The sequence below is a fragment of the Leuresthes tenuis genome, unplaced genomic scaffold (genome assembly GCF_036924035.1).
Source record: "Leuresthes tenuis unplaced genomic scaffold, fLeuTen1.0.hap1 SCAF_9, whole genome shotgun sequence".
Lineage (NCBI taxonomy): Eukaryota > Metazoa > Chordata > Actinopteri > Atheriniformes > Atherinopsidae > Leuresthes > Leuresthes tenuis.
Genome location: NW_027325363.1, coordinates 17,037,120 through 17,048,108, shown reverse-complemented (window position 1 = coordinate 17,048,108; position 10,989 = coordinate 17,037,120). Strand labels below are relative to the sequence as shown.

Below are 10,989 nucleotides of genomic sequence, written 5' to 3'. Positions count from 1 at the left end.
CATGGAGTCATGTACTATATTTGAACCCTTCTGAGTGTTATGTGGTGCATTTAGTACAGATTCTTAGCCAGTCAGAGCATGACCTCAGGGTATGGGTTAGGTGAGTGGCTGATTTTGAATTTAATTTTAAGGTTAGTGTGATGCGTAGAGAGTCTTCAGACTTAGGCATTATGTCTGTTCTGCTTTGCATTCCCCTATGTTCTTTCAGCACTCTTCATTTCTGTATGTACATTCACAGCATAATCGTGAGTTAGTGTTGTTTTTTTTCGGTGTCCCTTGTCTCTCCATCCACCATCCTGCTTTCTGTCAATATTCTTGTCACTTCCTATTTAACATTTGTATGTCTATATTTAGACCTCCACACTTCTATTCTATCACCCTTCTTGAGCACTACACTATTGACAGGGTAGTGACCTGGAGCCAAATGGACTTGCATATATTAACTGGCAATATGACCACCTACCCATGAAAAATATACCACGCTGCAGCTCAGTGTCCCCTGCTCCCTGGCTCAAAATCAACCAGAAAAAAAAAAGATAGACAATCAGATGGACAATGCAGAAACAAATATCTATCTATCTAAAAATATGTACATATAGATATATTCACCTCCCAGCCATTGCTAACTGATTAGTCATTATTCTCAGATTAACCTGATGAGTCCTCATTTGTGGATTCTGGCTGTATCAATCTTCCTGTACCACTGACACACCTCTTTGTGTATTAATTGAGGTAAACCCATTATGCATGATTGTGAGAGATAAGCACAGTTCATCCAACCGCACTTGGATGAACCAAAAAGAGGTAAGCACAGCTGCAGGTTGTCGCTTTCAGAGCTGTAAACACCTGTATAAGGTGTATTCAAAGTTTTATTCATTTTTAGTCCATTGCAGCAACAAAAATGTTTCAATGATTTAAAACAGTAAGAACATCAGCTAATCTCTAGTGACAAGTGATGCCTCCAAATTGCCCCTGGCTAATTTGTGCAGCATAAAAACTGAGCTCAGTTTGCCTTGGGGCCAGCTGGTAGCCTTAGGCCAAATAAAAATCTGGTCTAATAATGTATGGCATGAAAAGCGCCACTAGGACATGTCCCCTCAGAGCTGGAGACTGGATTCTGAGCTCATTTCTTTTGCCATCAATCATTAAGCTCTTGACCACCATGTGTGACTTGAAATTAACTTTTTTTGCCCTGATATTTTGTTGAAATATAATGAAAATGATCAGTGGCCTGGCAAAGATTTATATTGAGGTCATGCAAAATTAGCCACAATGAATTTTATCACACATAGCTTCTTCAAGAAGTCTGAGCCCCCCCCCCCCTTCATTTTTCTTATTCACTAATTCTGATCGCTTTATATGTATTGGTTAACAACATCTATGTTAGCATTTTAACAGAGAATAGAGAATTTATTAATATTTACCCATTCAGAAAATATGTAATGTTTCCCAGGCCCCTGTGCAAAGCTAATAATCATGGCCAAATGGTTTTAAGTTACTGCCTCAATGTTTCTTTTCATATTTATCTTCTGACTTGACAAGATGAACTTTTCAGTGCGTCATTAATCCTGCCTCTGCTATATTATGTTCCTTGTGAAGCAAGAAGGCACAGTGTGCGGTCGCATAATTTGATACCTTTGAAAAGCCAATATGTAAGTGATGGTTGGACTGGATTTACCTGTATGAAACACTAAAGAGCCTGCTATTGGCAGGCTTTTTACTACCCTTTCACAATCTGCTGTTACCATTTTAATCCACTTTACTGGGCACGAACTTGCAGCAGCCTACACTGTAAGTGGCAGGTTTTGGTGACAGCTTGTTTCATGCAACAAGGCAGAAGTGCTCTGTTTCATTTAAAATAATGATTTATTTAATAGATGTACAAACCTTTACTGAGATTGATGTTTTAGCCATGAATTGCATTTGCATTAAATTGTTTGTGTGCCAGTTTTTAATATGAAAAGATTTTGCCATTTTTCTGGAAACCAAAATGACCTACCATCCATATGTAAATTCCTCAGCGATAGGAATTAGATATGTCTTGTGCCACGTGGCATAGTATCAGTTTGTGAGGAACATGTAGGTTTGGTAAGTTGTGTATTTAACACCAGACCATGTTGTTTTCTCTAACCCTTAGCAGGTATTTTATTTCCCAATCTTAAATGAGATTTTTTTTTAACTAAACCAATTTGTTAGAGCCATTCCATAAAAGTCATGTATTTGTTTGTTTATAAAGCTGAGAGAAAAATTGGTTTTGCTTGTAGCCAAGTCGAAAAAGGATGCTTTGCAGAATCATGGTTCTTGATAACATAAAATCGCAACATATTTTCATAACTCGGTCATCACTTAAATTTATTGCTACCTTAAATATCTTGCATCTGTTTGGATTGTTCATTGTCCATGTCCTCAGAAACGAATGCCACACATATGCAGAATTCTTTGGACAGATGACTAGTAGGGAAAGTGTAGAGTCATCTTTGATTTAAGGCCCTCACAAACCATTTGGCTGCAGACACTGTAGCTTTCTCTTTTTCTGCCATAATCTTAAAACAAGCCAAGTGCAATTCTTGCCATTTTTACTGTTTACATCCTTCAAATCCAAATGTTCTATACGGTCTGAGTTTTCTGGTATGCCATCTAGAATACCCTGTTATTAAACGCAGTAGACAGACAACAAGGGACAATAAGCCAAGGATGGAGCCAGTTGCCTGCGTGAACAAGTGGTTAAAAAACAGCAGATCTTAGTTCTCCAAATAGAGGCCAAGGGATGAATTTACTTTAACAGCTAAGGGTACCGGGCCTTCATTAGGGGCAGGACCTTTGTTTCTAATTCTCATTATTACTAGTATTATTTGTTATATTTCCCTACTATGTCTTAATTTCATCAATCAAAAACAAATCCTGAAACACTTGCAGTTCTTTTCCATATACCTGTTCATATGTGATTCAATTGGTTCATTCATTTGTTTGGGAGTGTCAGTTACCAGGGGACTCAGACGCAGGGGTCATTTTGGATTCCAAGAGGGTTTTATTGTCAAACAAAGCACACAGAGCACAGCGATCTCCCGACAGAGCAAAGAAAAGGGCTGTGAAAACCTAAGCGCTCTCCTCAGTAACTATGGCGTGGAGGACGAGCACAGCTATGAAAGTTAACAAACAAAACTCTCCAAACTGGGAGGAAAACAGAAAAGCTATGAACACTTAACAAAACAAAGACACGCTCTCCTAATGAGGCGGATTTAACAAATCCACTCTTAAACAGAGGCACTGTGAAACTTTAACAATAAACTTAAAGCTCTCCTGACTAGGAAAGGTTGCAACAAAAATCACTCCTTGAAAACGGAGGGTGAAAAAAACAATGCTATGAAACTTACCATGTAGAATAAATAAACTAAGGCTAGGGATAAGAATAATTTACAAAACAAGATAGCACTGCAGGAGGATCGCTCACTGCAGGCTCGTGGAACTATGGCTCAAGATTCAAGACAAATGGCTGGTAATGATGCTCAAAAGGAGACAACATACTGGCACAAGACAAGGGAAACGCAGAATATTTGAACACATGAGGGACCAAGGGGAACAGGTGGAAACACTTGGGAATCAGGGAAGACTGAGAAGCTTGACACGGGAAGAAGGGCAAGATACCTGAAACAAGAGGAGAAGGTCAGTGATCTTTCAAAATAAAACAGGAAATGACGAGACAAGACATGGAACAGAACATAAACCGTGACAGGGAGCCTGTAATCTGCAGTTAGTTTTTTGCCCTCCAGAATTTGCCTCGAGTGTGTTGAAGAAGTTTAAGTTCTGGAGTGGATTCTGGAGACAGATACACTGTAGAAAAGCTAACAAACTATTAACTTGACAAGCTAACTAAACGCTTAACTTTCCCTCCCGCATTTGACTGGAAACAAACACTACAGTTTTTATCAAGGCTTTTGTGGGAGATCCCCATGCATACCATATGCAGCAGCTTACCAGGCTGATTTTTGTTTGAAATTAGGTAATGAAATGACCACTGTCATTGTGTCATTGTGACAGGTATACTTGTTTTCTTTTTCCCTCCCTTCCAACCTGGTCTGTTTTTTGGGGCCGGTCTCTATTTGTTTGTGTCGACCCCACACTCTGCCATTATAAGAGGGCCAGCTTTGAAACCTTGTCCAAGATTTCATTTTGGGAAACATAAGTATGTGCATTAATATCCAAGAAAACAAGTTCACCCATTACTGTTCAGAAGCATGATCACAGCATCTTCAACTTAGCATCACCCAAGATGATTGTGACTGATGCAGCAATACCTAGTTTTTTTTCCCCTCTTTTCTTTCTCTAAACCATCTAATTATAGATTTGAAGTGTGCCTGGAAATGTAATCTAAGATTTAGAGTTTTCCAGAGATCTTTCTGTTCTGCTCCGAGCAGAAACAGACAAACAGTCTAGTATGCCAATTTTCTCAATTTTGCTTAATGCGGATTCTCTTGTCGTGATTTTTTAGTCTGTTCCTAAGGGCTTCTTTGGTTTCAAGAAGTAGACATGAAAGAGGGATGACATGGTTGTGCAGCCTACCAAAACACACATCGTGGGGTTCAAATCAAGGGATGTCAGTGTGAGAGAAACCACCTGCAGAGATGTAGAGAGCATCTCAGCCGTATTCCCTCTTTTCTCCCATTTTCATCCCTCTTCTTGTTTCTGCCGTGATGTGAAGGCATCCTGCTGTGTTTCTGACTGCCTCTGTCTGTGTGGCACTGTGTGTGTTTCTGTGGACTCCAAGTGGGGGTGTTTCTGCAGTTCCCTGCAGCTCTGCACCCCACCTATGATGAATTTGTTAAACAATCTGTCAAGATCACAGTCGCTTTGAAGACATTCAGCTACTGATAGCATCTTCTCTGTTCTGGTATCTATTCTCATTTTTAATTGTTGAAGTCATGTTTCCTTGGTTATTTAAACCGCGATTAAATGCTAATTTGTCATTTTTTAAGTGCTAAAGCAAGTTTACAGTATGAATTTATTTCAGTGTAACTGTAATTGTGTTCAGGTCCTGCCCATTCACTGTATTTGAAAAAACTAAGTCTGTCTGAAACTGGCTCATTTACAACTATGGTACATTTATAATGGTGTTGATTGATGCAGGTTAAAAACAAAAAAAAAGTTAAAACAGTTAGACAGAGTGCAGCAGTGGTCAGCGTGTTTTTACTGTACATTGTCAATGCTGGTTTATATTGAGTTAAGATGGTTTAAGCCTTGAAGCAGCACAGCTGTTCGTGAGATTAGTTTTATTTCACATTCTAGATAAAAACAAACAAATAAAGCAAAAAAATCTCATAAACTCACAATGTATCTGTACATTCATTGTGTGTTCTTGTATTGTTTGGTTTACCTTTTCTTTTTGTTTGTAAGATATTAGTACATATATTATATATTACTTCTAATAATTGGAAATGGTTTTTTTTTAATTCACTTTTTTTGGTTATAACAGAGAAGGAAGTCTAAATTTAGATGAATTACCATCATTATATGCAATATTAATGTTATTCTACAAGAAGAATATGTTTAGAACTCATCAAAGATAACAGTATTTCCACTATTTTTGTCTCCAATCTGCAGTACACTTCATCTCTAACTTATGATGGTGTCCTTGTAATGGCTGAGGCTTTCCGCACCCTTCGTCGTCAAAAAATTGACATCAGTCGCCGTGGCAATGCTGGTGACTGCCTAGCCAATCCGGCTGCTCCCTGGAACCAAGGAATTGATATGGAGCGTGCACTCAAACAGGTTAGTGCAAGTTGGGTTTTGCATACTTCAGTGCAGTGAGGCAAAAGTTGAGATACATTTTCACAAATACACACAATGTTACACTCAAGCACAGACTATAACAAAATGGATAGAATGGTCCAGAAATCCATGCTAATGGTTGAATAGTTTGGATTGTCACTGTTGATTACATTCAACTGTTCTCTCACTTTAATATACATCCAGCCTTAATCCTCCAACCAAGCCTAATCTCTAAATTAAATTTAGATAGACAGATTCTTTATTAAGTGACAAAGTGTAGCATGATACACATTAATTCTCTTTTTGTAAGTATTTTTTTCTCCCATAAGTTCTTGATGCATTTGATTAACATTACAATCTTGCATTTTCAAAGCAAATTATTATCTATTTTTGTCAGCAATAACCAAAAACTTTATATGGAGTTTTCTGAAAGGTTACAAGTGACAATTTTTTTATTTGGACTATTTGCACTGCTCATGCAGTACTTTTGTGTTACCGTTTATTTTCTTCTGCACTGAACTGCTGGTTTGGTGAGACACAATGCACATACTATGGATAGGAGAGAGATGTGATGTGACATTTTATGTGAGGCATTTATAGCTAATTACTCCTTTTAAAGAGGAGATATTTGACCGTTTCCAGCTGGTGTGTGAGCACAGCTGCAGCTGCTCTGCCTGGCTGTGTTACTGACGCTGTACCTCAGTGGTTTTTGTTCGGACTTTGGCTGCTGCTGTGCTTCAGTCTATGCTGCTGAGGATATGCCCAGCTGTTTCTATTTAAACCTGCTGTGCTTCTGTTTTAGATGTGTTACAAACAAACCACAGGGGTTTAGGATTAGAGTGAGTTCAAGGCAACACTTGTAAGAGTTGTAGCCATTAAAAACAGATAAGTGCATGTCCCAGCAATAATTGTAGGAACAAAAAACACAGCCATAGTCAAAGTGGCAGCCACACCATTCCAGGATTTGAATTATTATCACAGTTACAGTCTTTCTCTGCAATGATCAGTCAGAGAATATGTGCATTCACTCTTCTAATTTTATTGTAATGTGACAGTGCAGACTCTAGTCGAAGTAACAACAGCTGAAGAACTGAGCATAGTTCTCAGTATGCTCTCGCTGGTGCCTTGCAAATGTTTATCTATGCATTATGCTGTAAATATGAGCTGTGGTCTGCTCATAGTTGTGTTGGAGCTGTTGTTGGTCCTTTAGCTATGTTCGGCTGTGGAAAAGACAGAAATCAAAGTGGACAAAGATCTGCCTTGTGATGGTGTGAAACTGGTCCAGGTGTGCTGTCTTGTGTTTTCATGAGGGCCTATTAGATTTGTATGTTTTTTGGCACTTAAATCAATGCGAAGCATCATCTTGTGAGCCTCTGCATTGTTCATATTTTTTTTAGAAGATTGCACCTCTGTCCATCTGTTAAAAAATGGCTGTCTGCAGGGCCCCCACAGACAGATGCCTCCATGAAGGCAAAAAACAGCCCTGAATATGTTCTGAAGCTCATTAAAGTCAATACCAGCAGCCATCTTCTATAATGCATTATAATACAGACCAACTTTTTTTCATGGGTCAGAGAAAATGACGACAGAACAAACTTTTCACTGTGACCTCCTCCTCTCCTTATATTTACCCTATGTAATTACTTTTCTCACAGGCACTCCCACAAGCAATGAAAACTGTTATGTGTACACCACTCCCACACTATATTCAAATTGCCTACCTAAGCATAAGATATTCACAGGAAACGTTGCATTAATATATCAAATTCCCTGATGTCCGGTTTTCTTTTTAATGCTAATTCAAATCTATTATTTGCTGCTGCTTCTTGAAGCCCTGAATTTATGAAAACGCTGCTTGCGTGGCCGCAAAATCAACTGATACATCATTTACCTCCAAAGTAAACATTTGCTGACAGTAATCTTAAAGATTGCAACGATTGTACAGACTGTTTTTGATTTCATTTCTCCCCAGTCCTTACTATCATTGTCGATTTAAATCCAGGTGCGCATTCAGGGCCTGACTGGAAATATCCAGTTTGATCACTACGGTCGAAGAATCAATTACACCATGGATGTGTTTGAACTGAAGAGCAATGGACCACGCAAGGTAGGCTTTTCCTCACGTCTTAGAAGAGAAAAAAACATTTTGCATTTATGTGTGAAATGCCAGAATATTGCATTCATATATTGAGTTCTATTTTCAAGCTGTATGGATGATAAGCGGTGTGTGAAAAGTGTGAAAAAGACACACCTTTTTCGTTATCTCTGCAAATGTGCCTACAGGAAATTTACTTTTGTTAATTGTAAATGTTTGTCGTCTGTTGTTTTTAAGGGTTAATTAGTGCAGTATCCGATGTGTGTTACATTTTTCTTGTTATGTCCCTCATTCCAAAAAAAAATAATTTATTTACTCCATAATGACTTTCATAATTGCAGATTTAACTTCATATGATTAGAAACGTGTGCATTTTAGAACTTCGAAAAACCACTTATGCCTTTACGGTGAGGAAATAGCACCTTGTTGCAGCATTGCATTACAGGTCCTTCGACAGCAGTGTGTTTATTGAAGGGTTTTGGCTCATACTCAATATCCTCTATTGCTCCAAAGGGAAATTTGACGGGTTGTTTCCATCTCATTTATTTATTTTTTTCTTTTTAAATTTCTGCAGATATATTTATTCAAAGTAAACACAAGAAACTTATGCTACAAAAGAAAATGGACCAGACTCAGTGAATAATCCCTATCATCCCTATATAGACCAGTGAGCAGTGCTGACCAACATGACCAACATTTATTGATTTAAAATGTATTTATTGGTATTTTCCTCTCATTAGCTCAACATTTTGCTCCTCTCCTTCTCCTCACCTCAGATTGGCTACTGGAATGACATAGACAAACTTGTCTTGGTCCAGAGCGAAAATGGCCTTTCCAACGACAGCTCGGCCATGGAGAACCGGACTGTTGTTGTGACAACCATCATGGTAATGTACCCCGTGACTGCTTTATATTCTTTATATATTCTTATATACTGTTTGAGATTAGCATCAAGCTACCCTCCCGATAATGGCAAACATTGTTCCATCAACTAAGTTCAGCAACATGTAGTCTTACCTTGTAAATTACTCACCTTGCAAATGCTGGTAATGTTACATATGGAGATATAAATTGACTGACATACAAATGGTGTGTCAAAACAGAGTATGAATCTGTTTTTCTCTGAGCCAGATCAGGTGTAGTACAAGAAAAGGGAGAGAAAGCTTATAGTGCACACTCACTTCCAAGAAATGTGTGCCTGTCATGGAAAATGTTGCATAAGGAGATGACACAACATTAGGGGGTTTGATAGCGCAAGATGCTCTAACAAATTGTTATTGAAAGGTAGTTCCCAACTTGCAGCTTAGAAAACCAACACAGGGCTCTGAGGCACACCTAAGTGGTTATATGACATTCCCTTAGATGGTCCACAATCTAGCAAGGAGAAAAAATGGTGCCATTAACATTGTTAAGGACAACAATGTAACATACAGACCAAGCGCACATGAAAGACAAACAGCATGTGTTATGCAACAGATAAGTCTTGATAGAGTATAAAATATTTTTCACATCAACCTCCAGCAAAATGATAACTGCATTATTCTTACCTGATGTTGTTAAGTACTGTAACCTTTACGACTAGGCTTGTAGCTGATAACATGCCTCTACTGTTAGGGCTCATTCTGCAATGACAAGATACACCAACACTTTGGAGCTGGAGCAGAGCGTACACAAGTTAATATGTATCGTGCAGCCTGAGCCTCTCTACACATTTTATGAGTAATCTAGATAACTTGGTTGACATCCAGTTCACAGCTAAGTTCTGATAACCTTTCTCACACACCAAAAAGGGAGAGAGCTGCCGAACAGCAGAGCAGCACCAATAGAAGGTCATCCACATTCTTAAATGAAAAAAGCCTCGGTTAATAACAATGAATAATAAAAAAAAATCAATGAACAGATCATTTCATCATTCAATAGATCACCATCATTCGCAATAAATGGTTTTTAACTTCACAAACTTGAAGTTGACCTCCCTCTGTGGCCTTTTTTCGGGTATCTATTGTGATGGAGCCAGGAAAAGAAATACAATGGTCATAGAGCCTGGGGAAGAAGTACTATGAACAAGTTGCATGGCAGAGACTTAAGTTGTGAGTTATAAGAGATGAAGAGAGGCCTAGCAGCGCTGCTGTGAGGGGGTGGCAGTTGTGCAGCTGGAAGATTAAAATAATGTCTCATTAGTAGGCAAATCTACAACTGACCTCAGATCACCATTTCGAATTGACCTCAGTCCGAGCTTTTCTAATGACTTTCGCATAGACACTGCCACGTAACCCACTTTAATTACTCCCCTTTCTTCTACAAACGAGGATAAAGAAGGGCTAATCGGTGGATTTGTGCACATCCTCAGCTTACATTTGATTTCACTTCACCCATCTGCAGCCTTTTTATGGTGGCCATCCCCCTTCCTGTAAAGGCAATCACTCTAATTCAATTACGCATGCAAAATGATGCAAGTGGAAAGCAACTCAAAAGACTAATTTCAGCCTAAAGATAAAACAAGTCACGGATGCTTGAGTTTTGGTAATTCACTATTTTGTTTCAAGGCACATTGCCTCTCCAGCAAACTGATAAATGTGACCAACATATCTGTAGTAGGAGATGGACAAAGTGTGACGGTGATTTGATGATGCAGTGAGTCTACACTGCCTCCGGTGGCCAGAAACAGTGCTAACCAGTCAGAAACCACACATGCTGCTGTGAATTGTTAAAAAAGAAATATTTCAAATAAATTCCAAGAGCTCGATCCTCAGATTCACCCACTTCATCTCAGCAGTGTGTAGTTTTGCACCTTGACTCAGGCCCTAGACAGAAAGGCAGACACATCAACAAATTCAGATAAGTTAAAAGGCATTATGTTACTCAGTCACCAATTCTAAATGTTTGATAATGTGTATACTGTGTTATCATGCTATCACTGCTATAACATATCACTCTGTTGGGTTTGTTTAGCTAAAATACATGAACTGTGTGTAGATAAAAGTATAAGAGATAAGTGACATTGTTGCATCCGGTGTTTGTTTTATCCCTATTGCTGCACTCCTATGTCCGTCTGCCATGTGACTTTATCCAAACTTGTACCCCTCCTTCACCTCTCTGTTCTTTCTGTCTTGTTGTTTGGCTTTAAC

The 10,989-nt window shown here is 38.7% G+C and overlaps 1 protein-coding gene across 5 annotated transcripts in view; it reads left to right on the top strand.

The window, feature by feature from the left end:
* Nucleotides 1-10,989, top strand: part of gria4a (glutamate receptor, ionotropic, AMPA 4a) — a 107,536-nt gene that overhangs the window by 50,467 nt on the left and 46,080 nt on the right. For all 5 annotated transcript variants that reach the window (XM_072392590.1, XM_072392591.1, XM_072392588.1 and 2 more), the window contains exons 8-10: nucleotides 5,599-5,766; nucleotides 7,769-7,873; nucleotides 8,638-8,748. In XM_072392590.1, the coding sequence (XP_072248691.1) occupies nucleotides 5,599-5,766; nucleotides 7,769-7,873; nucleotides 8,638-8,748 (384 nt within the window). The remainder of the gene's footprint in view (nucleotides 1-5,598; nucleotides 5,767-7,768; nucleotides 7,874-8,637; nucleotides 8,749-10,989) is intronic.